This window comes from Tachyglossus aculeatus, chromosome 2 (assembly GCF_015852505.1).
Source record: "Tachyglossus aculeatus isolate mTacAcu1 chromosome 2, mTacAcu1.pri, whole genome shotgun sequence".
Lineage (NCBI taxonomy): Eukaryota > Metazoa > Chordata > Mammalia > Monotremata > Tachyglossidae > Tachyglossus > Tachyglossus aculeatus.
This window is the reverse complement of record NC_052067.1, coordinates 126600957-126626863: the sequence shown is the minus strand read 5'-3', so window position 1 is coordinate 126626863 and position 25907 is coordinate 126600957. Positions and strand designations below refer to the sequence as shown.

Below are 25907 nucleotides of genomic sequence, written 5' to 3'. Positions count from 1 at the left end.
CTTCTAGTTCAGGCTCCCCAACCTGTCTGCTGTGTGACTTTGGAAAAGTCACTTAGCTTCTCTGTGCCTCAGTTACCTCATCTGTAAAAGGGGGATTGAGATTGCAAGCCCCATGTGGGACATGGATTATGTCCAACCTGGTTATCTGGTATCGACCCCAGCACATAGTACAGTGCCTGGCACATAGTAAGCACTTAACAAATACCAAAAAAGTGAAGAAATGAAAAACAAAGATTGTTAAGGGAGATTTACACCAAAGCCTGTATTACTGCAAAATGAAGCACCTAAAAGCCCTGCAGTGCATCTACAATTATTTTTTTAATCCTGTGCTCAGAAAAAAAGTGACTTTTACATTGTCAATATAATTGGTTTTTTTGAAACATTATGGAAATAGTAGGGTTTTTCCTTGTATTTTTATAAAATCTATGATCTCCAGTGATTTCCAAGAACTACTTGGAATGGACTCTTAAGCATAAAATACTGTGGGGCAGTCCTTATATGTTACATGTTATTTTGGGCATCCTCCCAAAACAAATTTATCTTTCCAAATTTCAATTGGTGACTCCCAGCCCTAGAGCCAATCAGCAAAGGTGTGGGATGATTCAATGTTACTTGTTAGTATTCGGTGTGATAGTAATAAGTGCAGGAAGGGTACTATTTTTACTTTTATACACATTTTAATTGGGTAAGTCACTCAATTTCTGTGTCCATTTCCTTACATGTAAATTGGGAATTAAAGACCTGTCCTTCCTCCTATCTAGATTGCTAGCCCCAAGTGGGAGAGGGACAGTGTCTAACCCGATTACCTTGTACCTGCCCCGGTACTTAGTACGGAGCTTGGCACATCGCTAGCACTAAGTATATATGTTTATATATTTACATTTCATACATTTTATATGTTTATATATTTTAATATTAAATATACATATATATAGTTAGTGCTAGCGATGTGCCAAGCACTGGCATGTATATATAGACATTTAAAATATATATGCATATATATATGCACATATATTTGCATATATATATTTTAAATGTCTATATCCCCTAGACTGTAAGCTCTTGGTGTCCAGGAATTGTGTCTATCAACTTTGTAGCATTTTACTCTCTGAACGGCTTAGTACAGTGCTTTGCACACAGTAAGCATTCAAGACTACCATTGAGTGATGGATTGAAATAAACCTCCTCTGCAGTTAGGACAGACAAAACATGAATCAGACATTTTGAGTTAAAATTCATTCATTCATTCAATTGTATTTATTGAGCGCTTACTGTGTACTAAGCGCTTGGAAAGTACAATTCAGCAGCAAAGAGAGACTAGTCTGTGCCCGCAACGGGCTCACAATCTGGAAGGGGGAAGACAGACATCAAAACAAGTAAAGAGGCATCAATAGCATCAATGTAGATAAATAGAATTATAGATATATATGCATCAAAACAAGTAAGCAGGCATTAATTGTAAATAAATAGAATTATAGATCTATAAAATGAATGGCACCTATACCTCTAAATGTGCAACCTCCTTCCTGTTTCAAGTTTACATCAGGATACTCCATTATGGCATGGCAGGGAGGTACAGGTGATGAGGAGGGAGTCCCATGGAGATAAACAGAGAAATAAACTTAAAAGGTGTGATGGAGGAGGGGGCAAGAGAAGTGTTTAAAGAGATGGGAAAGAGCGAGGGAAGTAGCACGGAGAGGTCATCGGAGAGGGTCAGCTTGTCTATTTCACTTCCCATTAAGTAAAGTCCGTACCTTATTTTGTAACTTCTCTGATCCCATAGATCAACTAATAGATCTCTGATCTTAGAGAAGCAGCGTGGCCCCGTGGAAAGAGCACGGGGTTGGGAGTCAGAGGTCATTGGTTCGAATCCCCGCTCTGCCGCTTGTCAGCTGTGTGACTTTGGGCAAATCACTTAACTTCTCTGTGCCTCGGTTACCTCATCTGTAAAATGGGGATTAAGATTGTTTGCCCCACTTGGGGCAACCTGATCACCTTGTATCCTCCCCAGAGCTTAGAACAGTGCTTTGCACATAGTAAGCCCTTAACAAATACCAATATTATTATTATTATTATTGTTATTATTATTAATATAAATACATTCATGTAGCTGTGATGCCACTGGAGATCTAAACCTTAAATCCCAACCAAAATAGCCCTCGGAATCACTCTAGGAGCATATTCCTGACTGTCTGTGCTAATCCAGGAAAGGGATGCCATCGTAGATAACTGAAGTGAATGGACTGTATAAATCAATCATATTTATTGAGGACTTATTGCAGAGCTGTGCTGTACTAAGCAGTTGGGAGAGCACAATGTAACAATACAAATTTTATGTGTTTTATTTAAATAATAATCCATTGCATAGAATATCATCATAAATATACAAATTATAAAAATAATATAATATAGATTCAAGTCAAATTTGAATCTCATTTTACCTAATGGTTAAATGCCTCCTCCTCGATCATATCTTTCCCCAAAGCTATGAGGAGTTGCAGTCTTGACTGCTTTAGGTTTGTTTACCCCATTGCGTTTCCCCCACTCAGTTTCTTAACATTCAGTCGAGTTCCAGATGAGCCGCTCTGATTTATTTCAGTTGGAACTGGTCCCTTCCAAGATTACAGTTCTGCTGCTGGTTCAGGTTACTGTTCGGCAAAGTTGGGCTGCTTGCCTTCATGTACGTCTGAGGCCAAACAGAATCCTACAGTTGGGGAATTTGCTTTTCAGGTTTTACCGAAATTTTATCCTCATGTCTACTTCCCTACCCATTTTATTTCATTCACTTGAATCCCCCAAAAATCTGTGTTATGTCTCTCTGCCTCTTCTATACTTGCTTTTTTTTAAATGGCATTTATTAAACGCTTACTATGTGCAAAGCACTGTTCTAAGCGCAGGGAAGGTTACAAGGTGATCAGGTTGTCCCACGGGGGGCTCATAGTCTTAATCCCCATTTTAGAGAGGAGGGAACTGAGGCACAGAGCAGTGAAGTGACTTGCCCAAAGTCACACAGCTGACAATTGGCGGTGCAGGGATTTGAACCCATGACCTCTGACTCCAAAGCCCATGCTCTTTCCACTGAGCCACGTTGTTTCTCTGATCTTCCATCGCCCTTCTTGTATCTCCCCCACTTCTCCCGCAGCAGAGAGTCCTGCTGCCCCATCCTCATTTCCCACTTTCTTCCCCCCTCCTGGGAAAGCTGAGCCAATAGGAAAGTCAATGGCAAGAAAAGGCCTCTGATGCTGGTATGATATAGAGAAGCAGTATGGCTCAGTGGACAGAGCCCGGGCTTTGGAGTCAGAGTTCGTGGGTTCAAATCCCGGCTCCACTACTTGTCAGCTGTGTGACTTTGGGCAAGTCACTTAACTTCTCCGTGCCTCAGTTATCTCATCTGTAAAATGGGCGTTAAGACTGTGAGCCCCCTGTGGGACAACCTGATAACCTTGTATCTACCCCAGCGCTTAGAACAGTGCCTTGCACATAGTAAGCACTTAATAAATGCCATCATTCATTCAACCAATCAATCAATCGTATTTATTGAGCGCTTACTGTGTGCAGATCACTGTACTAAGCGCTTGGGAAGTCCAAGTTGGCAACATATAGAGACGGTCCCTACCCAACAGTGGGCTCACAGTCTAGAAGGGGGAGACAGACAACAAAACAAAACATATTAACAAAATAAACAGAATAGATATGTTCAAGTAAAATAAATGAATAAATAGAGTAATAAATCCGTACAAACATATATACATCTATATAGGTGCAGTGGGGAAGGGAAGGAGGTAAAGAGGCGGGGTGGAGGGGGAGAGGAAGGAGGGGGCTCAGTCTGGGTCATCAATCAATCAATCAATTGTATTTACTGAGCGCTTACTGTGTGCAGAGCACTGTACTAAGCGCTTGGAAAGTCCAAAATGGAACATGGAGACGGGGGGGATTTATTATATGACTATGGCCAACTCTGCTGCCACACTTCAAGGCGAACCTTTGATTTTTCTCCTGCTTCCCCCTTGCTGTGGAAAATGACCAGACGCACAGTTTCTGCCACTGTACCCCATTCACCATCAGTTATTGTATTGTACTCTCCCAAGTGCTTAGCACAGTGTTCTGCACATAGTAATTGTTCATAAATAGTAGTCAGTCATAGTTACCATTGATTGACTGACCCTGAAAGAGGCATTTGTTATATATCCACCTAACTCCTGGACCAGCAAAAGTGCTTATTAAAAACATGAAATAAAACCTCGATTCTTTTTTTTATTTCTAAAGGCTAGTCCTATGAAGCCCTACATTAAAAAGGAGGAAGAAATGCCAGTAATTAGTTTTCAAATTATTAGTGTCTTAAATTCCAAAAAATCCATACTCTATCCATTGGCTGCAGAATAGTAATCTGAAAGTCTTGGAGGCCCTCAAACTGACCCTAATCCCTAAGGTCTTCTCCACCTGCTGCTTCCAATGAAAGTGAATTCCAAGTCTTTTGGCTCAAAAGAGACCACCCTCACACATGTAGCAAATTGAATAGTCATTCTCCTTGATGCATTTAGCCAACTACGACACTTTTCTCTCCATATCTAGGTACCCTGAAGTAAGTTTTCAATAAGAGATATTCTATCCACTCAGAGTGGCCTAATCGATAGAGCAAGGACTTGGGTTCTAATCCGGCTCTGTTGCTTGTCTGCTGTGTGACCTTGGGTAAATTACTTAACTTCTCTGGGCCTCAGCTATCTCAGTGGTGCAGTGGGAATTAAGACTGTGAGCCCCATGTGGGACCGGCACTGTGTCCAACCCAATCTGCTTTTATCTACCCCGGTGCTTAGGACAATGCTTGGCACATAGTAAGCACTTTACAAATGCCACAATCATCATCATCGTATGTTCTAAATTAGTATGAAATGCCTGAGCAGTTCTCCCTTCTGGAAATGACTACTGGACTGCTGTTCTCAATTTCTTCATGTTCAGGCGATTTTTATTCTCCACAAGAAAATGAGATTGTGTGACTTAGTCTGCCATTTCTTCTTCAGCACCCAAATCTAGTTTGACACTGGGTAATCTTTGGGTACTGTGTCAGGTATGAAAAATATCTATTTGTTCTCTAATAATGCCCCAAAGCTATAATAATAATAATATTGTGCTTACTGTGTGCTGTTCTAAGTGCTGGGGTAGATACAAGATCATCATGTTGTCCCACCTGGGGCTCACAGTCTTAATCCCCATTTTCCAGATAAGGGAACTGCGGCACAGAGAAGTTAAGTGACTTGCCCAAGGTCACACAGCTGACAAGCAGCAGAGCCAGGATTAGAACCCATGACCTCTGACTCCCAAGCCTGTGCTCTTTCCACCAAGCCACTGCTTCTCTACTAACCCATTAAACACACAGACCTCATTTTCTTCTCTGAGATATCCAAAGTCAGGACTTTCGTATACCACATACTCTGTGTGTACTCTACTGCTATATTGAGTGTGATATATGGTAGTTTGGAACTAAACTATGCCTTTCTTTTGGAGAGCAGCACTGTGGACTCTTAAATCTCTGTCCAGATTAGCTGAAGGTGAAAATGTATTTGTTCTGCAAGGATTTAGATCCCTGAAACCTTTGAAGCAGCTTCAACTCCCACTGGAAAGAAGACAGTTTTAGGAATCAGGAGATCTGTATTCTATTCTCTATCTTCTCAAATAGGGAATTCCCCATTCAAATGTAACAATAATGTCATTGTTATTAGTAGTAGTATCTTCATCTTTACTAATAATAATACTAATTATGGTACTTGTACTAAGCACTGGGGTAGATACAAGAGAATCGGGTTGAACATAAGCTTTGCCTCACGCACTTTGTAAGGGAGAGAGAAACCAGGTATTTAGGACAGATGAGGAAACAGGCACTGTCAAGTTAAGTGACTTGCCCAAGGTTACTCAATGGACAGGTAGCAGAGCTGGGATTAGGCTGCAGATCCTCTGACTGTGTGCAGCCTGATAATCTTGTATCTACCCCAGCAGCGTGGCTCAGTGCAAAGAGCCTGGGCTTTGGAATCAGAGGTCATGGGTTCAAATTCCGGCTCCGTCACTCATCAGCTGTGTGACTTTGGGCAAGTCACTTAACTTCTCTGGGCCTCAGTTCCCTCATCTGTAAAATGGGGATTAAGACAGTGAGCCCCACGTGGGACGACCTGATCACCTTGTAACCTCCCCAGTGCTTAGAACAGTGCTTTGCACATAGTAAGTGCTTAATAAATGCTATTATTATTATTAGTAGCAGTATTAATATTAGTATTATTACCCCAGGGCTGAGTTTGGTGCCTGGCGTATAGTGCACGCTTAATAAATTCCGCAGTTATTATTACTAACTTCCGGGCCCATGCTCTTTCCACTAGGTCTCGCTCCTTCTATAAGCTTGTTAAGAACCTTGCCTAGTTTAATGTAGTGTTTCAGCAATTCAGTCACTGAAGACAGGTGTAAAAATATCAATCACAAATTTTTCAACAGATAAATCCATAAGTAACTGAGTTGAAGATGTGACTGAGATGGTGGGGATAGTAAAGAAAGAATGAAGCTTTGTAAGAGAGTTCATGATAAGTGTAGTCTGTTTCCTATATTTAATCAAGCTTAAAATGATGTAAGCCTAAATAAGAAATAAGACAGAATGTGAATAAACATGCAGTTTCAAGTACAGATACCAAAATCATTAAATAAAAGGAATTTTTTTTTTTTTTGGCTGGTACCACTGAATATCAACTGATTGGTTTGGAAACTACAGCTACAGTACTTTTGATGAGTTTCCAAAGATGCTTGTTTAGTTCCTCGAGGAAATTCTTTTAACCTTAGCAAATGGCAGATAGGCAATCCATTTCTAGTCTATTTGAACTCACTAGAACCAAGACGTTTGTGAAGTCCTCTCAAGTATTGTTAGCGTAAAGATCAAAGGAAGTTTTTGTGCTGATACGATTAAGCAGATAAGCAGGATAAAAGGGAGATGGAGGCAGGAAGATCCCAGATCAAAATTTACTGCATAGGAAGCAGTGTTGCCTAGATGAAAGATAGGTTCTAATTCTGACTCATCCGCAAAGCTGCTTTGTGACCCTGGGCAAGTCACTTCACTTCCCTGTGCCTCAGTTCCCTCATCTGTAACATGGGGATTAAGACTGTGAGCCCCACATGGGACAATCTGATTACCTCGTATCTACCCCAGCGCTTAGAACAGTGTTTGGCACATAGTAAGTGCTTAACAAATACCATCATTATTATTAATTGGAGAAGAGATGCTTAAGAGAGCAGGTATAGACAACTTGCTCAAGGAGTTTGGAGAGGAATGGGAGGAGGGAGATGGATAACTGAAGAGGGCTGTGGGGTCAAGGGAGGGTTTTTTTAGGATGGGGAAACATGACCATGATTGAAAGCAGTAGTGAAGAAGCCATTGGAGAGCAAACAATTGAAGATTGTGGTCAGGGAGGGAAGAAGGGAGAGGGCAATTATTTTGATAAGGTGTGCAGAGATGGGGTCAGATGCACAGGTGAAGCGAGTGGATTTTCAGAGAAGGCAGGCGGTCTCCTCTTGAGGTACTGCTGGAAAGGATGGGAAAGTTGAAGGAGGGCCTGGAGAGGAGCGGCAGAGATTTTAGGAAGATCACACCTGATGGCAAGCAATGGGAGAGGTGGGGAGACAGGGGCTTTGAGGAGGGAGTGAAACATCTGGAACAACTCAATGTCAGTAAGGTTGGAGAAATCATTTTGCTGGGCACAGAAGAGGGCAGAGTTAAAACGTGCAAATATGAACTTGAGGTGAAAGAGGTCCACCTGATATTTAGATTTCTGCCAGCAGCACTCTTTATCTCATGCACAGGCATGAAGGAAGTGGATTGTGGAGGTGATTCAGGGCTGTTTGGGTTAGTGGTACGAGATTGATGAAGGGATAGGGGAGCTGAAGAATTGCATTGAGTAGAGAGGGTGGAGGGGAGGGTGTCAATTTGGTCGTCAAGGAAAGGAAGTTTGGGTATGGGGGCCAAATGGGGCATGATGATTTGAGAAAATTCATTGGGGTTAAAAGATCGGAGGTCTCTGTGGGGGAACAGGATAGGAGTAAGCGTTTGGGAAAGAAAGCAGGTGAGGAGGTTGTGGTCAGTTAGAGGGATTTCGGAGGTGGTGAGGGTAGGGATTGTACACAATGACTAGAGGTGATGAGATCAAACGTGTCCAAGTTGAGTGGAGGAGCTGGGATGGAGCAGGAGATCAGTGGAATTGAGGAGTGATAGAAAGTGGATAATGGATGGCTCGTCAGGAACATCTGTGTGGATATTGAAGTCCCCAAGGATCAATATAGGGATGGAAAAAAAAGGAATTTGAGAAAGGGATCAAAATCAATCAATCAGTCTTGTTTATTGAGCGCTTACTGTGTGCAGAGCACTGTACTAAGCACTTGGGAAGTACAAGTTGGCAACATATAGAGACAGTCCCTACCCAACAGTGGGCTCACAGTCTAGAAGGGGGAGACAGAGAACAAAACCAAACATATTAACAAAATAAAATAAATAGAATAGATATGTACAAGTAAAATAAATACATAGAGTAATAAATAAATAAATAAATAAATAAATAAATAAATAATAAATCAAAAGAAAGTTGGAGATGAAGCCTGGGTGGTGATAGATGACCATGACTAGTATCTAGAGTGGATGGTAGAGGTGGACGGTATGGACTTCAAAGGAAGGAAAAGGGAGGGATGGGGAAGGTAGAATGGTGCAGAAGCAGCACTGGGAGGAAAGAAGGAAGCCAACTCCTCCCCTTATCTAGTGAGTCCTGGGGAGTAGGTGAAGATGGAGACCCCTCTAGAGAGAGCAGCAGGGGAGACTGTTATCTGGGGAAAGCCAGGCCCCAGTGATGGCGAGGAGGAGTAGCATGTGCGTTGGGAACAGATCAAGGACGAATGGAAGCTTTTCTATGATGGAGCTGGGATTCCACAGACCGCACTTGGCTGAGGTTGGGAGGGGTGGAGGGCGGGGGGATTCTGGTGGAGGGGATGGCACAAGAGGTGGAGAGGAGTTGGATGGGAGTGAGTAAATGGGGGCCGGCACAGGGGGAGGGAGATGAGGGGCGTCACTGGGACAGGATAACAGGGATGGATTTGGGAAGCGGGGTTGGGGCAGCTCAAGAGGTGGGGAGGTTTGGGATGGAGGTGGAGGAGAGGGTGTGCTGGGAAAAGGGGGCAGGGATGGGCTGACTGGAGAGTCGGGATTGAGGGGTCATGATGAGGTTAGGTAAATTGAAGGGTCAGACGTGAGGTTATCAACAGCAATAACTGCTTCTGGTTTCCTGAGTAAATTGTTGGATTGAGCACAGGTCTTTGGGTCCTTGAGAATGAAGATGTGAGAATTTAGGACTAATTCAGAGGCTGGGTTGATGTGAAGGCAGGCAGCTACTGATATGCAAAACACTGGGTCCTTGTCATCTGTGTGTCAGACAGCCACATCTGTTCTGGGTTCTCCACTGTAGATTCAGGCCAGGATCCAAGAGAAGGGGGAAGATGAAGAAATGACTGCTTCTTGGCCACAGCAGTTAGAGAATGAAATGTCAGAGTCTTGACAGGTAGATGGCAAGCAGTGGTTATGATGGCAGAGAGATCTCATTGTCCTCAGGCAGGTCTCTGTCCTGGTCGATGTTCACCGGTCCGTGTCGGTTTGTGACTCGTTAAAATGGGGGTAAGACTGTGAGCCCCATGTTGGACAGGAACTGTGGCCAACCTGATAATAATAATAATCGTGGCATTTATTAAGTGCTTACTATGTGCAAAGCACTGTCCTAAGTGCTGTGGAGATTACAAGGTGATCAGGTTGTCCCACATGGGGCTCACGGTCTTAATCCCCGTTTTACAGATGAGGTAACTGAGGCACAGAGAAGTGAAGTGACTTGCCCAAGGTCACCAGCAGACATGTTGCAGAGCAGGGATTAGAACCCATGACCTCTGACTCCAAAGCCTGGGCTCTTTCCACAGAGCCACGCTGCTTCTCTGATTAGCTTGCATCAACCCTGTGCTTAGAACAGTACATAGTAAACACTGAAATATCAAAAAACATAGTAAGCGCTTAAATACCAAAAAAAAAGAGAAATGGACTACATCCAACCTGATTAGCTTGTATATACCCATCCCTTAGTACAGTGTCTGGCACATAGTAAGCATAGACAAACACCATATATATTATGATAGAAATTGAGGAGAGCATGGGCCCAGCAGTCAGAGGACCTGGGTTCTATTCCCAGATTTACCACTTGCCTGCTGTGTGACCCTGGGCAAGTCACTTAACTTCTTTTGCCCCTCAGTTTCCTAATTTGTGAAGTGGGGATTCAATCAATCAATCAACTGTATTTATTGAGTGCTTACTATATGCAGAGCACTGTGCTAAGCACTTCAGAATTAGCAGTCACATTCCCTGCCCATGATGAGTTTGCAGCAAGGAAAGACTGGGATGGAGGGGGTGTTGCAAATGGTGATTGAGTGTTTTAAAGCCAATGCTAAGGAGTTTCTATTTGGGACAGTGTTGTGTGGGCAACCATGAGAGGTTCTGAAGGAGTGGGGAAACATGGATGAACAGTTTTAGGTAAAATCATCCGAGAAGAGACGTGAAGTTTGGGCCGGAGTGTGAAGAGGCAGGAGGCAGGGAGGTCAGCAAGGAGGCTGATGCAGTAGTCCCGGCGGGCTAGGGTAAGTTCTTGTTCCAGTGTTAATGAGGTCGGACACAGTCCCTGTCCCACATGGGGCTCGTAGTCTAAGATGGAAGAAGAACAGATACTGAATCCCCATTTTACAGATGAAGAATCTGAGTCACAGAGGAGTTAAGTGTGAAGCACGAGAAGCAGCGTGGCTCAGTGGAAAGAGCACGGGCTTTGGAGTCAGAGGTCATGGGTTCAAATCCCAGCTCCACCAGTTGTCAGCTGTGTGACTTTGGGCAAGTCACTTAACTTCTCTGGGCCTCAGTTACCTCATCTGTAAAATGGGGATGAAGACTGTGAGCCCCTCGTGGGACAGCCTGATCACCTTGTAATCCCCAGTGCTTAGAACAGTGCTTTGCACATAGTAAGCGCTTAATAAATGCCATCATTATTATTATTATTAAGTGACTTACCCAGGGTTACACAGCAAGCAAGTTGTAGAGCTGGGATTAGACCTTAGGTCCTCTGAATCCCAGACTTATGCTCTTTCCCCTTGGCCACACCATTCCTTCAAACAAGAAACTAACCTTCCCTTAGTAGCCAATTTGAGGGAATCATCATAACAATTGAGTCACAGTTCAGATCATTTTTACCCAAAAACTCTGATTTAAATTTGTCCATTTTGTCCCAAGGCCCTCTTTGGTTTTCAGGAATCATTCAATCATATTTATTGAGCACTCACTGTGTGCAGAGCACTGTACTAAGTGCTTGGAAAGTACAATACAGCAATAGAGACAGTCCCTGCCTACAACAGGCTTACAGTCTGGGGGGGGGGAGACAGATATTAATCCAAGTAAACAGGCATCAATATAAATCAATAGAATTATAGATATATACATATCCATGTAAGTGCTGTGGGGCGGGAGGGGGGGAAGAGTAAAGGAGCGAGTCGTGGTGACACAGAAGGGAGTGGGAGCTGAGGAAAAGTGGGGCTTAGCATGGGAAGGCCTCTTGGAGGTGGTGTGCCTTAAGTAGGGCTTTGAAGGGGGGAAGAGTGATTGTCTAGCGGTTTTGAGGAGGGAGGGCGTTCCAGGCCAGAGGTAGGACGTCGGCCAGGAGTTGGCGGCGAGACAGGCGAGATGGAGGCACAGTGAGAAGGTTAGCACCAGAGGAGCGGAGTGTGCGGGCTGGGATGTAGCAGGAGAGAGGGAGGCGAGGTAGAAGTGGGCAGGTGATGGAGAGGTTTAAAACCAATAGCGAGGAGTTTCTGTTTGATACGGAGGTGGATAGGCAACCACTGGAGACTTTCGAGGAGGGGGGTGACATGCCCTGAACATTTGTGTAGTGTCACCCGTCGTCCGGGGACGGGTTCGTTCAGTGATCGGCGAGGCGAGAGAGAGGCCGGGGACGGAAAGCCTGAGTTTATATAAAATTTATTCCGCGAGGCGAATTGAATTTATGTAATTGTTTAGGTGCAATGGATTGAACTTCCCTTTCGGGAGGAATATAATCAATTAGCAATCTTAGAGCTTCCCTACACAGGAGGAACACAATCATACGTTAATCGCACGTGGGTGAGGCGGCTAGCTCTCACCCATGTGTACTTCCCACTCGGGAAGAATCCACTTACTTTCCCACATGGGAAGAATTCATTCCATTCCCCGCGCACGTGGTGGGCGGCTAGCTCTCACAGTGTGCTCTCTCTACATGGGAGGAATCCACTCATGATTCCCCTCTGCAGCGGGGTACCTGGGTCCCACCCACGAGACACTCACCCGTCCCGCGGCCCTTGCCTCAGTGTGTTGGTTCTGGTTGTAGAGCGGGCACCCGGCCTTCTGGGCAGGGAGAGACACGTGGGCTGCTGCTGCGTGTCCTGGTGTTCTGACCCCGAAGGTCAGAGTCGACAGGTATTTATTGCTTGTGCCCCTAGGCCATTCCAGCTTCCGGCCTCAGTCTATCCAATCTCTGCCCTCCCCCCTCCTCCATACCTAATTTGATTGGCACGGGGGCGAGGGACACCTTCTGTATTCCCAGTTTGGGCTGTCAATCTAGCAGATTTGGTCGTGGGGGTGGTATCCCACCCTCACTTCCGAGGTCCGCCTGCTCGCTCAGGTGGTCATGACATAGCTTTTGACCTTGAGATGGCCGGTACCGAAGGGTCACCTCGGGACACGTAGAAAGATAATCCTGGCATCAGAGTGAAGTATGGATTGAAGTGGGGAGAGGCAGGAGGTTGGGAGGTCAGAAAGGAGGCTGATGCAGTAATCCAGGGGCGATAGGATGAGTGATTGTTCTAACGTGGTAGCGGTTTGAATGGAGAAGGGGCGCATCTTCTGAAGGTGAATAGGTAACTTGTCAACATCCTGCCCTAAAATCTTCACATACACAACAAATAATTAAAAATCACTCCATAGTCTTTTCTTCTCTAATAATAATAGTAGTAATTGTGTATCGTAAGTGCACAACAAATAATTAAAATCACTCCATAGTCTTTTCTTCTCTAATAATAATAGTAGTAATTGTGTATCATAAGTGCTTACTGTAATAATAATAATAATGGTATTTGTTAAGCACTTACTATGTGCCAAGCACTGCTCTAAGCACTGAGGAAGATACAAGGTAATCAGGTTGTCCCATGTGGGGCTCACAGTCTTAATCCCCATTTTACAGATGAAGTAACTGAGGCCCAGAGAAGTGAAGTGACTTGCCCACGGTCACACAGCTAAGTAGTGAAGCCGGGATTAGAACCCATGACCTCTGACTCCCAAGCCTGGGCTCTTTCCACTGAGCCATGCTGCTTCTTTTGCACTGTTCCAAGAGCTGGGGTAAATGCAAGTCAGTCAGGTTTGACACAGTCCCTGTTCCTCATGGGGCTCACAGTCTTAATCTCCATTTTACAGATGAGGCAACTGAGGCCCAGAGAAGTTAAGTGATTCACCCAAGGTCGCACAACAGACAAGTGGAGGAGCTGGAACCAGAATCCTGGTCCTTCTGACCTCCAGGCCTAAACTCAATCCATTAGGCCATGCTGCTTCTCTTATTTACCCAACGTCAATTTTTAATAAGAGGGCTAGCTAATAAGGAATTCGTTCCCCACTCTTTGTTGGCATTTTCAAACTGTTAATATATCTCACTGTTATTTGGGGCATTCAGATTCCAGTGTGAGTCCAATATGGGTCAGGGACCATGTCCAACCTGATTATCTTGTATCTACCCTAGCGCTTAGTACAGAGTACAGTGATTTTGTACATAGTGCTGAACTAATGCCTTAGTTAATCAAATTAGAAAACACATACTGTATTACTACCATCTCTTTCAGTAGATTTGCCTGCCTTCGGTGACGAAGTCTGAATTCAAACAGGATGTCATATCTTTTGAATGTGTAGAATCAAAGAATTGAATAATAATGACAGTATTTGTTCATCCATTCAATCGTATTCATTAAGCGCTTACTATGTGCCAAACACTGTTCTAAGACCTGGGGTAGATACAAGGTAATCAGGTTGTCCCATGTGGGCTCACAGTTCTTAATCCACATTTTACAAATAAGGTAACTGAGACAAAGAGAAGTTAAAGTACCTTCCCAAAGTCACACAGCTGATAAGTGGTGGAGCCGTAATTAGAACCCATGACCTCTGACTCCCAAGCCCTTGTTCTTTCCACTAAGCCATGCTGCTTCTTAGAGTTTAGTAGTCTCATCTGAACATCGTTGGTCCAGGGGAAGACAGGGAAGGTATATATCACTTGCTTGTTTTGTACTTCCCCGGTGCTTAATAAATAATGTTTTATTTGTGCTTAAATAAGTATTTTTTGCTTTTGGTGGTGATTTTTCGGTTGTTATTTTTTCCTTTTTTTTTTGTTAATGGTGTTTGTTCAGTGCTTACTGTGTGCCAGGCACTGTACTGAGCACTGGGATAGATACAAGATAATCCAGCTTTTTACGGTCCATGCCCCACATGGGGCTCACAATCTTAATCTCCATTTTAACTGAGGGACAGAGAAGTTGTGAGTGGCCTAAAAATCACTCAACAGACACATGGAGGAGCTGGAATAAAAACTCAGATCCCCTGACTCCCAAGTCCATGAGCTTTCCACTAGGCCATGGGAGTCAGAGGATCTGGGTTCTAATCCCAGCTCTGCTAATTCTCTGATGTGTGACTTGGGGCAAGTCATTTAACGTCTCTGTACTTCAGATCCCTCATTTGCAAAATGGGGATTCAATACCTGTTCTCCTTCCTACTTATATCCTGAACCCCACGTGGGACCTGATAATCTTATATCTACCGCAGCGCTTAGTATAGTACTTGGCCCATAGTAAGCGCTGAACGAAAATGAAAATTATACTAGTTATCATTGGTATTATCATTACTGCTTCTACCACTACTAGCAACGTGAGAAGCAGTGTGGGTCAGTGGAAAGAGCACAGGCTTGGGAGTCAGAGGTCGTGGATTCAAATCTCAGCTCCGCCACTTAGCTGTGTGACTTTGGGCAAGTCACTTCACTTCTCTGGGCCTCAGTTCCCTCATCTGTAAAATGGGGATGAAAACTGTGAGCCCCACATGGGAGAACCTGATCACCTTGTATCCTCCCCAGCACTTAGAACAGTGCTTTGCACATAGTAAGCGCTTAACAAATGCCATCATTATTATTACTACTACTGTTACTAAAAACCGTTCTTCTGGTCTTTGTCAATGAAGAATCACCAAGAAGCCCAAGAAAGAACTCCCCCTCCTTGGCTAATTAATGAAGCTTGTAAGGCAAGGAGTGTATGAGCTAATTGAGAACACTGGATGAAAAATAACTTCTTGTCCTGTTCCTTCCTCCCAGGAGAAAAACCTTACAAGTGTACTTGGGAAGGCTGCACTTGGAAGTTTGCTCGCTCGGACGAACTGACGAGGCATTACCGCAAACACACGGGAGTGAAGCCATTCAAGTGTGTGGACTGCGATCGCAGCTTTTCCCGATCTGACCACTTGGCACTTCATCGTCGGAGGCACATGCTCGTCTGAGGCAACGCTACTACCTGAGTCCTTCCAAGTGTAAGAGCTGGGTCTCTGAGCTACCCCTAATTCAGCAGGACTGAATCCCCTTCACAGTGTTAACACAAAAGGGCATCATCATCATCCTCATCACCATCATCCCACCGTGTCTGATGGGAGAGCGAGGCTAGAAACGCCCCTCTCCTCCTCCCGTCTGCCTGAAGGTAACCCCAGCTCCATGGCTGACAGAGCCGTCTTCATGCTGGCCTGGGAGATTAGGGACACAAAGGCTGAAAGGTCTGGCATCGTTTTCCGTGCTGGGTCCTCTTCCATTTGTAGATGCTTATGGCTTGTACATTTTCTCAGCTGTTAGACATTTTGTTAATGCAGTTTAAAGATCAGTTACCATGAATGGATGGCAGAGAGCAAGCCCTTTAGGACTTGGACTGTTATCCCAAATTTCTTCTGATGGGTTTTTTTAATAACCTCCTAAGTAATGTTGAAAATCCACCTAATCTATGTTTTTGGCAAGCCGCTTAAAGTAGTAGATGAGAAGAATCTGATGGAGAGGTCCATCAATGGAAAATCAGCAGCAGGCAAGCAGACCATTGCAGGAAATGGTGGCATGTAAAAATCCCACAGAGCGTGGATGTATGCCCTGCCCTCTTAAAGAACCAACATTTAATCTTTCATTTGTTTTGTCACCGGTCATTTTTTGGTTTGCTTTGGTTTCACTGACTGTACAAGTGTGTAAACAAAGAGGCAGCCACATTTCAGTGCAGCCCAATTATCTTATGGTCTGTCTTGGACTAGTCTTGGAAGTGTGTCCTGGTTTGCATAGGAAGAGTCTTTCTTGAAAACAACTACTGCCCTAAAGCCCAGTGCAGCTTTCTGCACTGCCCTCTTCTCTTCCCCCTCCCTCCCACCCCCAAATGAGAGTCATCTCTTCCAAATCTCAATATTTGGTACAAGGAATAAGGAAAAGAAACCTTCCTAGACACTCTGGCACCAGCATAAAAGGTGTGTCTGTCCAGGCAAAGTCAGCGCCCATGACAAATCAGACATAGCAGAGATGGAATTAATGTGCCTCATGAGGAGAAAAGCAATAATGAATGAAAGGACTTTCCTCCCAGAAACTTCCTTGAGAACTCCCATTACCAAGTCTCATAGTTACAGAGTAAAAATAGCCCTGTAGATGTTTGGTTACAATGACCATGGAAGAGTAAGCTTTCTGTTTACTTGTCGTCCTTGGGTTGTGTTTCCCAGCTAAGGACTGTGATTCCTCTTTGTTCTTTTAGTGCATTGGTTTGGATACTAGAAATGCAAAGTAATCAGGGCAGTTCTTCTTGGGATCAGGCTAGTAAGGAAAGATATGCTCCCAGAGGAATAAGTGCAATGGTGCTAGTTTCTACACTAAGGGAGATGAGAGTAGGAAAATCTCTAGAAATTTTCCCATGGAGTTTTCTTTCAGGAAGTGATTGATCCCAATGACTCCATACCGGTCTCTACAGGAATATTCTACCCAACCTTTTTGTATTCTGGATAAAAGCAAATTGCATAGCTTCATACACAAACCCCCAAAATGACGAGCCAATTTGTATTCAATAAAGTATATGATAAAGCAATATTTCACTAACATTTTTTCCTGAAAAAGTTATTTATTCAACTTAGTGTGGTTGTAGGGGCTTGGTGTGATTTTTATTTGTGAAGATTTTTATAGCATGGTAAAAAGGTGTCCAGAAAGATCTTTTGCAATATATTTTCATTATGAACACTTTATTTGGGAATTGCACAGATTAAAACCTCACAGTGTTTATAGCTCATTTTGAAATGTCTGACCAGTGTGAAATAACTTCTGATTGCTAAAATAACCTCATCGGTGAGTGTTAATTTGAAAAATGAAAATAGATACAGGATCTGTGAACATTTAAACCAGTAATATCTATCACATCTAGTATTAAAGGGTATTTTAATTCAAGGTATTCAAGGAATAGTTTAAGGTTTTTCAGGTTAAGAGCATCGCCTCAGAAATATGTGCTTGATAAAATCTACCAGATAGTTAAAGAATCCATTGAGAAAGAGTCCATTCTATACAAGGACGACTGCCATGAAGACTAACTAATAAAACAAGGGGACCGTGACTACTCTGAAAATTTCCTGCATTTAAGTAAATACTACATGTCTGCTCAATGCCTAAACACAAATCCTAGGTTTGGTTTGATGGAATTCAGTATTTTGACAGTTCACTGAAGAGAATCAGCGTGGGAAACCGATTACTCCAAACTGATTCTCTGCCCTAAATAGGTACATGATGAGAGTCTGGGATAATGAGTGATCTAATGTAATACTTGAATGAGTGATCTAATGTAATACTTGCCGCAGTGTGCAAGGATAGCTAATTGATGTCTTCTCACTGAGAGGCAAATTTTACAAATTACAGGTTAAATTCATTCTGAGAACACCTAAAACTCAGTACAGAGCCAGGATTGAATTAAAGTCATCCCAGAGGGATCAACATATTGCTGATAGAAAAAGGAATAAAGATGTAAGCAGGCGAACCCTTACAAGGTATGTAAGACAGTCTTGGACCTAGAACCATTAAACCTCCTCCTTCAATATGGCATCATCCCAGTAGCTAGATCAAAAGGAGAAAATAACTAGTGGACATGTAACAGGAGCATTTTAGTTGAACCGTAGGCGACTGGAATTTTGTTTAGTCTGATCTTATCAATATCTGTCTCCCTGTCTAGACCACAAGCTCGTGATAGTCAGGGAACATGTCTGCTAATTCTATAGTTTTGTACTCTCTGAAGCACCTACTACAGTGATCCGTACATAGTTAGTGCTCAGTAAATACTATTGATTTGGTATGGCTCTTGGTACACTGCAAATAATGTTTATAAAAGTGAATGGTTTTATAAAGTTGCTTGGTAGTAGAAGTGAGAGAGAGAGAGAAAGAGAGCATATGTGACGGAGAGGGAGAGATGGGGGAGAGGGAGGAAAGGAGGGATGGGAGAGAGAGAGAAAACATACTTATCCTTCCTTTCCTACTCCTGTTATAGCTATAGGAGGTACAGGGACCTAATCCTCTCATTTTGTGGTTTGTAAATCTTGATAACTTCAGTGGGAATGGCATTAGTGGAAAGGTTAGTGGATTCAGTCATTTATGTTTTCATTAAATCTCTGTCCTTTTAATTTGGTTTTAAACGTTTAGAGGAAGGACAGTTACACTTTCTCCTCTTGTTCGTAGAGGGTAGGTCTCCTTATAGTTGGTCTTTGGTCCCCTTAAGCCTGGGTTCAGACAGAAATCTTCAAAGACTTACACCGTGAAGACCATAAAGCTATTTCTGGCATCCTCTTTATAAAATACTATAGACCATTTGTTTTTAAAAGAAGTTGAATAACAATGAGGTAAACCACATCGTTTTTTTAAAAACAAGGGCACATTTCTTAATTCTCTAAAGTCTAAGGAATAGGAAGATGATTGTTTGCAAAAGAATGTACAAAATGCAAAATATTGAAAGTGGCGGTCTCTAAGTTATCTGAAGGGTCTCTGTCAATCTGGTTGTAGTAGCACAAAAGGCTGGTAGGGTCTCCTTTTCTTAAAAAAAAATTGAACTATGCTGCACTTTGAACTCGGTTCATTAAATCTCAGTTTACACAGGGTCTACAGATGCAGTACTTTTTATTCTAGTCTTGATTTATTCCACTTACCAGAGGTGTAATTGAATCAGTCTGGTCTGATGGGACCTTTAATTGAATTGCACACTCCTGCTCATGTTTGTTCACTGTTGTCCTGGAATAGTTTTAAGAGGATAATTTACCAATCAGAAGATTCATTTAAAATGTATTTAGCAGAGTTTAAAATACCAGCATCTATAGAGTCTGAAGATTTAATTCCAGAGTTTAAAGGGTTGGAAACACCTCCTGTGATTCATAATCAGACACAAGCAGTGGTATTTATTGTGTGCTTACTGTGTTCAGAGTACCATACAAAGTGCTTGAGAAAATATGGTAATACAGATTTAGTAAATATGTTCCTTTCCCACAGCAAGCTTCCAGACTTCAGGGAGCTTACAGTCTTTGGTTCACTGTGCAATGACTACACCCGAGTGACCCAATAATGTTGTTTCTTATTTTAGTGGGTAAATTATCTTCTTATACAAGCTATTACTTGATCAAAAACCATCCATCTACTTCTTGAGAGTGGCTGCTTTCACTAGATATCTCTTTATGGTTTACGAAGAGGACATTATGCTGTGTCTTCCATAATATGGCCGATCACCTTCTCTTTGTACATCCCTTCCCTTTGCCTTCCAAACACTGTACTTCACGTGTATACACCTACAGAAATGTCTGTGTCTTTTGTGCTATCATGTCAAGAATCGAAAAAAAAAGAATTTGATAATAATCCACACTGTCAGGGAAAATGATTTACCTATTAGGAACTCAGCACATATTGCTACACATCTCTTGACTTGCATTTTTTAATGTTCATAAAAATAAAACTCCTCTATTTTCACAATGCCATTAAAAGTGTAAGTTTCATAACCCATGCCAATCGTACGTTATTCTGTTAAATACTGAACGATTTCAACGGAAATTCAGATTTTAGTAAAAAAAAAACATTGGTAGACTACTGCATCTTTAAAAATAGAATGAAGGTATTTTACTAAACTTTTAGCAATTGAAATATTCTGTAATATACGTGATAGTGGAAAAGTATTTTCAAGCTCACAGTTTTACACAGGTTGTAAATAGTTTAATGAAGTACGTTTTTTAAAAGGTTTTAGTTTTCATCATACAAAATGTGTTCGGATAGACTTTGTAAATCTTCCAAATAATTAATATTGCTTTGGAACGCCACTGATCCACTTGGTCAGAGCATGTTCTGTTTGCCCCAGATGGAGTGGCCCTCTCATCTCCATGTATCTAACATGGTATCAAATACAGTGAATCATTCTGAGTCCCGGGAAACGGATCCCAAATGTAAAATTCCCTGGTCTCACCAAGGCAAAACAGCTGGAAAGGTGTTTCGAATCATTTTCTTTCTCCCTCAGCCCAAACGCTTCTTCATGAAAAGATTATTCTGTTAGAACCGGTGGTCTTTTGACTAATTCCAGAGGGAGTTGTAGATCTTTTAGGTATGGAGACATGTCAGTGGTTGGTGCAGTTTGGGATGGTTGGGTTGGAGTATTCCGAAAACACGCTTACAGCAGCTCTGCCTAAGATAACGCCAGTCCTCTGAATTGAATTAGAAACTGAAAGTGCCTGATCATGTACACTACAGCTGATGGGATGTTCCGATACTTTTAAACAGCAATAATTATAATTACAATTCAATTAATCAGTCATTTTTGCAATAATTACATCTAAAAAAACCCAAACCTGCTTTGCCCTTTATGCATCCTGATCCGTTGGCAGTTTTTTTTCTTAATTCAATCCTTCATGCACGACAACAGGGTTTAAAAGTCAATCAACTTGCAGCTGAGCTGTGAACATATTTTACACTGCATACCTCAGTTCCAAATTGTAGATGAAGTTTCTCATACTTTTTCACCCTTGATTCATGAATAACCTCCAGGAGTTACCTAAGATTTTTCTCAGTGAAACATAGCCCTGAAAATAACAATAAGCATAGCTTATCTCGCCAGATGTATGCGAATAGTAGGACTAGCGCAAAGTTTCATTTTCGTGTAAATTCTTGTTGAATCCAGTCCACTAACTTTGAGCTATTGAATGTAAATATCCATGTCTCTTGCTGTTGTTGTTTTTATCTGTTTCACCCAATGAATGAACTTTTGACTGAGCGTTCTCAAAATCTTTACAGGATTTTTTAGGGAATCTAAAAGATTAGTAGGGCTATCTGTAGTGCTTAAATCATCATCTCAGTCGGCTAAGGGTTTTGGGCGTTCCTGTAAATGATGCCAGTGACAACAGGAGAAAAGCTTAATCTCATGAAAATGGACACTCTTATGTCAATCAAGAACAGGAAGGGTTCTTTCAATATGGGCGGTTGTCCTCCTGTTTAAAGATGAATCTTCTTTAAGCTGTTCATTTCCAGAACTGGCGAACAGTAGCAGCACAGCCAATAAAGAATGTATTGCACAGTTCATGGGGAATTTGAGAAGCAGTAACATTTAGGTAACAAAAAAAATGATATTGGTTCTTTTCAGATTTCTTACTTCCCTAAGGAGTATTCTAAAGGTTTTACTAAAGAACAGTGGCATTCACATAGTAGATTAATTTAGCTAAAAACAGGTCAAATAAGAACTTCTTTTTGGAGGGGGGCGTTGGCTTGGGTTTCTTTTTTGTTTTTAGGGTTTTTTGTGTTTTTTTAATGCACAAGATTTCTGACAGAATGTTGATTCATTGATGTGCCTAATGGACTTTGAAAACATTGCAAGTCTGTCATTTTTCATATCGTTTCTGTTTCTGAAAATGAATCCCCTGACTTACGATCTGTCTTCCTTGATACTTGGCTAAGAGAGGAGAAAAGCCTGTATGAACAAATTCCCTTCCATGCTGAAACGAAACATTCTGTGTGCAAAATCTACTGTAGACTGGGATACTTCTCAGATAATTGGGCTTCTCAGGCAATAATTTCTCAACCTTTAAACCACAAACTGAAATGAGTGGAAAAATGATGCGTCGTGAAAAGTCACAATATTTTTTCCATCCTAGTGTTCGTCTCAAGATGTGAAGAGTGTATGAGACATCAGACCCTGTGTTTTGTGTTAATACCCCGAAAAATTGATTTGCTGTGTGCTTTAGTTGGATCTTGCCATTTCCAATGAGTGCAGTTTTAGACTTTTAAAGAAATGCGTGTTCCACAGGGGACATCTGTCTTCTAGCAGGGCAAACGGTAGAGGGTGAGAAAGGAATAATGTTTTGGGGATACCAAAATCCTTCATTACATATTTCTTTCTCTAAAAGAAATGCTATACAATTCATGCTGAAAGTTTTGGTACACAGTTTTATTGCTAGGTTCCTTCTGTAGCAGCAAGGGCGCTATGTTCCCATAATCAGATAATGATGTAAATTGAATTATTCTACCTTAGCCTGTTAAGTGCATGGTCTTGTCCTGGATCACTAGTGTCTGTATTCAAGAGTCTCTCCTGTCGACTCCACTCCAACACTATTCAAAGCTCATTCTGCTAGAAACCTCATAGAAATACAATTACCATCAAAAGGGACTATGAATGCTTTTTATTCATTTGTCCATGTCTAACTGGAATGCATTGCATCACAGTGAGGAGTGCCTGAATGATGTGAGGTAAACATTTACACAGCCAGCTCTAAAAACAACGTTGGATATTATACCCCACTTGATCCAAACACAATTGCGGGAATCATAAAAGGCTCCTTGCTAAAAAAAAACTCCCAAAAAACAAAAGAAACCAATTGAATTTGGATGTCTACAACAGAACATCCTCACGATCGTCTGTTGTGAAAAAAATAACCAGACTAGACCACATATAAGATGCCCACCTGCCTCTCAAAATGACATACCTATCATTAGAAGTAGTCTAGACACTGTTCTTTATATGTGGTAAAGTTGATTCAAAGGTAGTGTTCTTTTGAACAATTTTCTCAGCTGTATTTGAAGAAACAAGAGAATATAGATAAACACCATCAATGGCCAAATCAAGCAAGCATCTTTCTACCAATTAGATCATTACTTTAATATGTATGGCAATTGGGCCAGATGATCTTTCTGGGTAAAAATATAAAAACATCCCGTAGTTCACAAAACTATTATTTTAGGCCTGGAGCCGTGGAACACTGCATCGAGTAGACATTTTGCGCCTGATCTCTTTTATGTTATATTGTGTAAGAGATTTTATTAGTCCAAAAGCTATAAAGAATATCACAATAAGGTCCCATACTTAAGAGAATTTCAAAAACCCATGCTAGCAAGCATTAGTTCATTAAACCTTTCTCTTTTGTTTCCTGTTCAAGGGATTTTAACCCAAAACAAATGTATTTCTTTGAAACTCATCTGAAGCTCTAATTTCCCAATAGTTTCTTCTGCATTTATATACTATGTAGTGTTTAGGTAACACCTGTTATAAGTTTATTAATATTATGTCAGTGTTGTTCTTGTATTTATGTATAGTGTATGTATTGTAAATATATTCAGAGCTTTTTTTCCTCTTACTGTAAAATGGTGATTTTGCCCTATGATAATGTAAAGGGAGACCCTCCTAATGAAGTTCTGTCAGAGGATGATTATTCCAGTCTATTCTCAGAGATTTAAATGAACAAGTGTTATTGTTTTTAATGGTGTCTCAGACATATTCTGTTGGTGCATTGCTTTTCTGTATTCAACTTTCCTATGAATTGAGCTGTGAACTGAAATAGAGTTTAAACCTTTAAATGTATGCATTTGTATAATTATCTGAATGAAGGCATGAAGGTTAAATAAAGCATTTTGTATGGAACAAAGCTCCTAATTATCACTGTGGGTGATTAGATTGTTAATTATTCAGCATTCCAATGAAGTCATTTCCATATGCAGGAAGGGACTTTTGGGGAAAAAAAAAAAATCTGGAAACGTCCCAGAGAATGGATTGGAATTATTTGTTTTTTTAAAGCAAGGATGAAAGAAATGTAGGCTTTTGAGTGTATTATGATTGGAAAAGGAAAATGAAACTTAAAGAAACCCTTGGAATCACAGGTAAGTTCTAAGGGCATGTAAAGAATGCATTTTTTTCCAAGTTTTCACAAATAGGTCCCACCCCATGTGAGGTATCAGGCAGTGGATGACCAAACTTTGCATTAGAACAAAGGATTGTCCCAAAGCTGTTTTTTTGTCCGTATGGAGAATAGGATATGTGGAGTTGCCTAAGAGAAGAGCCTTCAATTAGCTTATTATTGAACAAACTGTCATAGAAAATAGTTAATGAATGAAAAATATTTTCAAAATGGAAACTGAAGAGAAGGACAAATAAGATGGTTCCTTGCCAAGCAACCTAAACATAGCTATGGGTGAGCAGTGAACATTCTGATTGTTCACTGGTTTCCTCTTGACTTCCTTGAGTCTCAGAAGAGCCAGTCATTTGCTGGGTGACAACTTGTCTACATCAAGACAACTAAAGTCAGATAATCTAAAAGATCAAATTCATGAATATTCCAGATATTTGTCAGCCCTACTCAAATTCAAGCTCCTTTTGAAATATTGATGTGAGAACATGTCACAAAGTCGTATTCTGCCTTTTTTCCAGGAAACGTGGATGATTAGATAATTTGATTTTAGATAGGTTGATTTTAGGTGCTTTTTTATATTATAATTCATCCAATTTTAAATGGCTAGAAGGAGCATTGCATAGAGAGTACAAGCCCGGGAGTCAGAAGGTCATGGGTTCTAAATCGCAGTTCCACCGGTTGTCTGCTGTGTGACCTTGGGCAAGTCACTTCACTTCTCTAGGCCTCAGTTATGTCATTTGCAAAATGGGGATTGAGCCCGTGACCCCATGTAGGTCAAAGATTGTGTCCAACCTGATTTGTTCATATCCAGCCCAGTGCATAGTATGGTGCCCAGCACATAGTAAGTGTTTAACAAATATCATAATTAAGAGAACTAGTGTGGTTCGGTGGAAAGAGCATGGTCTTGGGAGTCAGAGGTCATGGGTTCTAATCCCGTATCCCCCATTTGTCTGCTGTGTGACTTTGTGCAAGTCCCTTAACTTCTCTGTGCCTCGGTTGCCTCATCTGTAAAATGGGGATGCAGACTGTGAGCCCCACGTGGGACAACCTGATTACCTTGCATCTCCCCCAGCACTTCAAACAGTGCTTGGCACATAGTAAGTGCTTAACAAATACCATCATTATTATTGTCATTATTATTATTAAGTAATATTCTCCCATGGTGCAGGCTAAAAATTAGGGAAGCAAAGATAAACTTGTCCTCTCATGTGGTTTGTACTATTTTCAGTGATATGATTCAAAGAGGTATCATTCCATAACTTCAATTTTAGCTTAAGGTTTTATTTTTTGATCAGTTTTCAATTCTGTCTGATTTAATATATTTAATGTTAAATGTTATTTAATTAGCCTGTACTATTTATTAAGCACCTCTGTGCAGAACACTGTACTAAGCATTTGTGATAGTACAATGGAGTAGGCAGACATGGGTTTCTGCCCTTAGTAAGCTTAAGATCAAGCAGTACAAATCAATGTTGTAATCATAATAGTTTTCGGGTAGGCGCATGGAGACAAAGTGAATGTTTACAAGAGTTCGTGCTTAAATAAGGGGGTATGTAAGATATATGTACTTTTTTCATTCATTCATTCA

The 25907-nt window shown here is 41.5% G+C and overlaps 1 protein-coding gene across 6 annotated transcripts in view; it reads left to right on the top strand.

Annotated features, from left to right (window-relative positions):
- Window positions 1-23668, top strand: part of KLF12 (Kruppel like factor 12) — a 491848-nt gene extending 468180 nt beyond the window's left edge. For all 6 annotated transcript variants that reach the window (XM_038765801.1, XM_038765824.1, XM_038765808.1 and 3 more), the window contains one exon: window positions 15459-23668. In XM_038765801.1, coding sequence (XP_038621729.1) covers window positions 15459-15640 — 182 coding nt within the window. In that variant the 3' untranslated portion in view covers window positions 15641-23668. The remainder of the gene's footprint in view (window positions 1-15458) is intronic.
- The last annotated feature ends 2239 nt before the right edge of the window (window positions 23669-25907 follow it).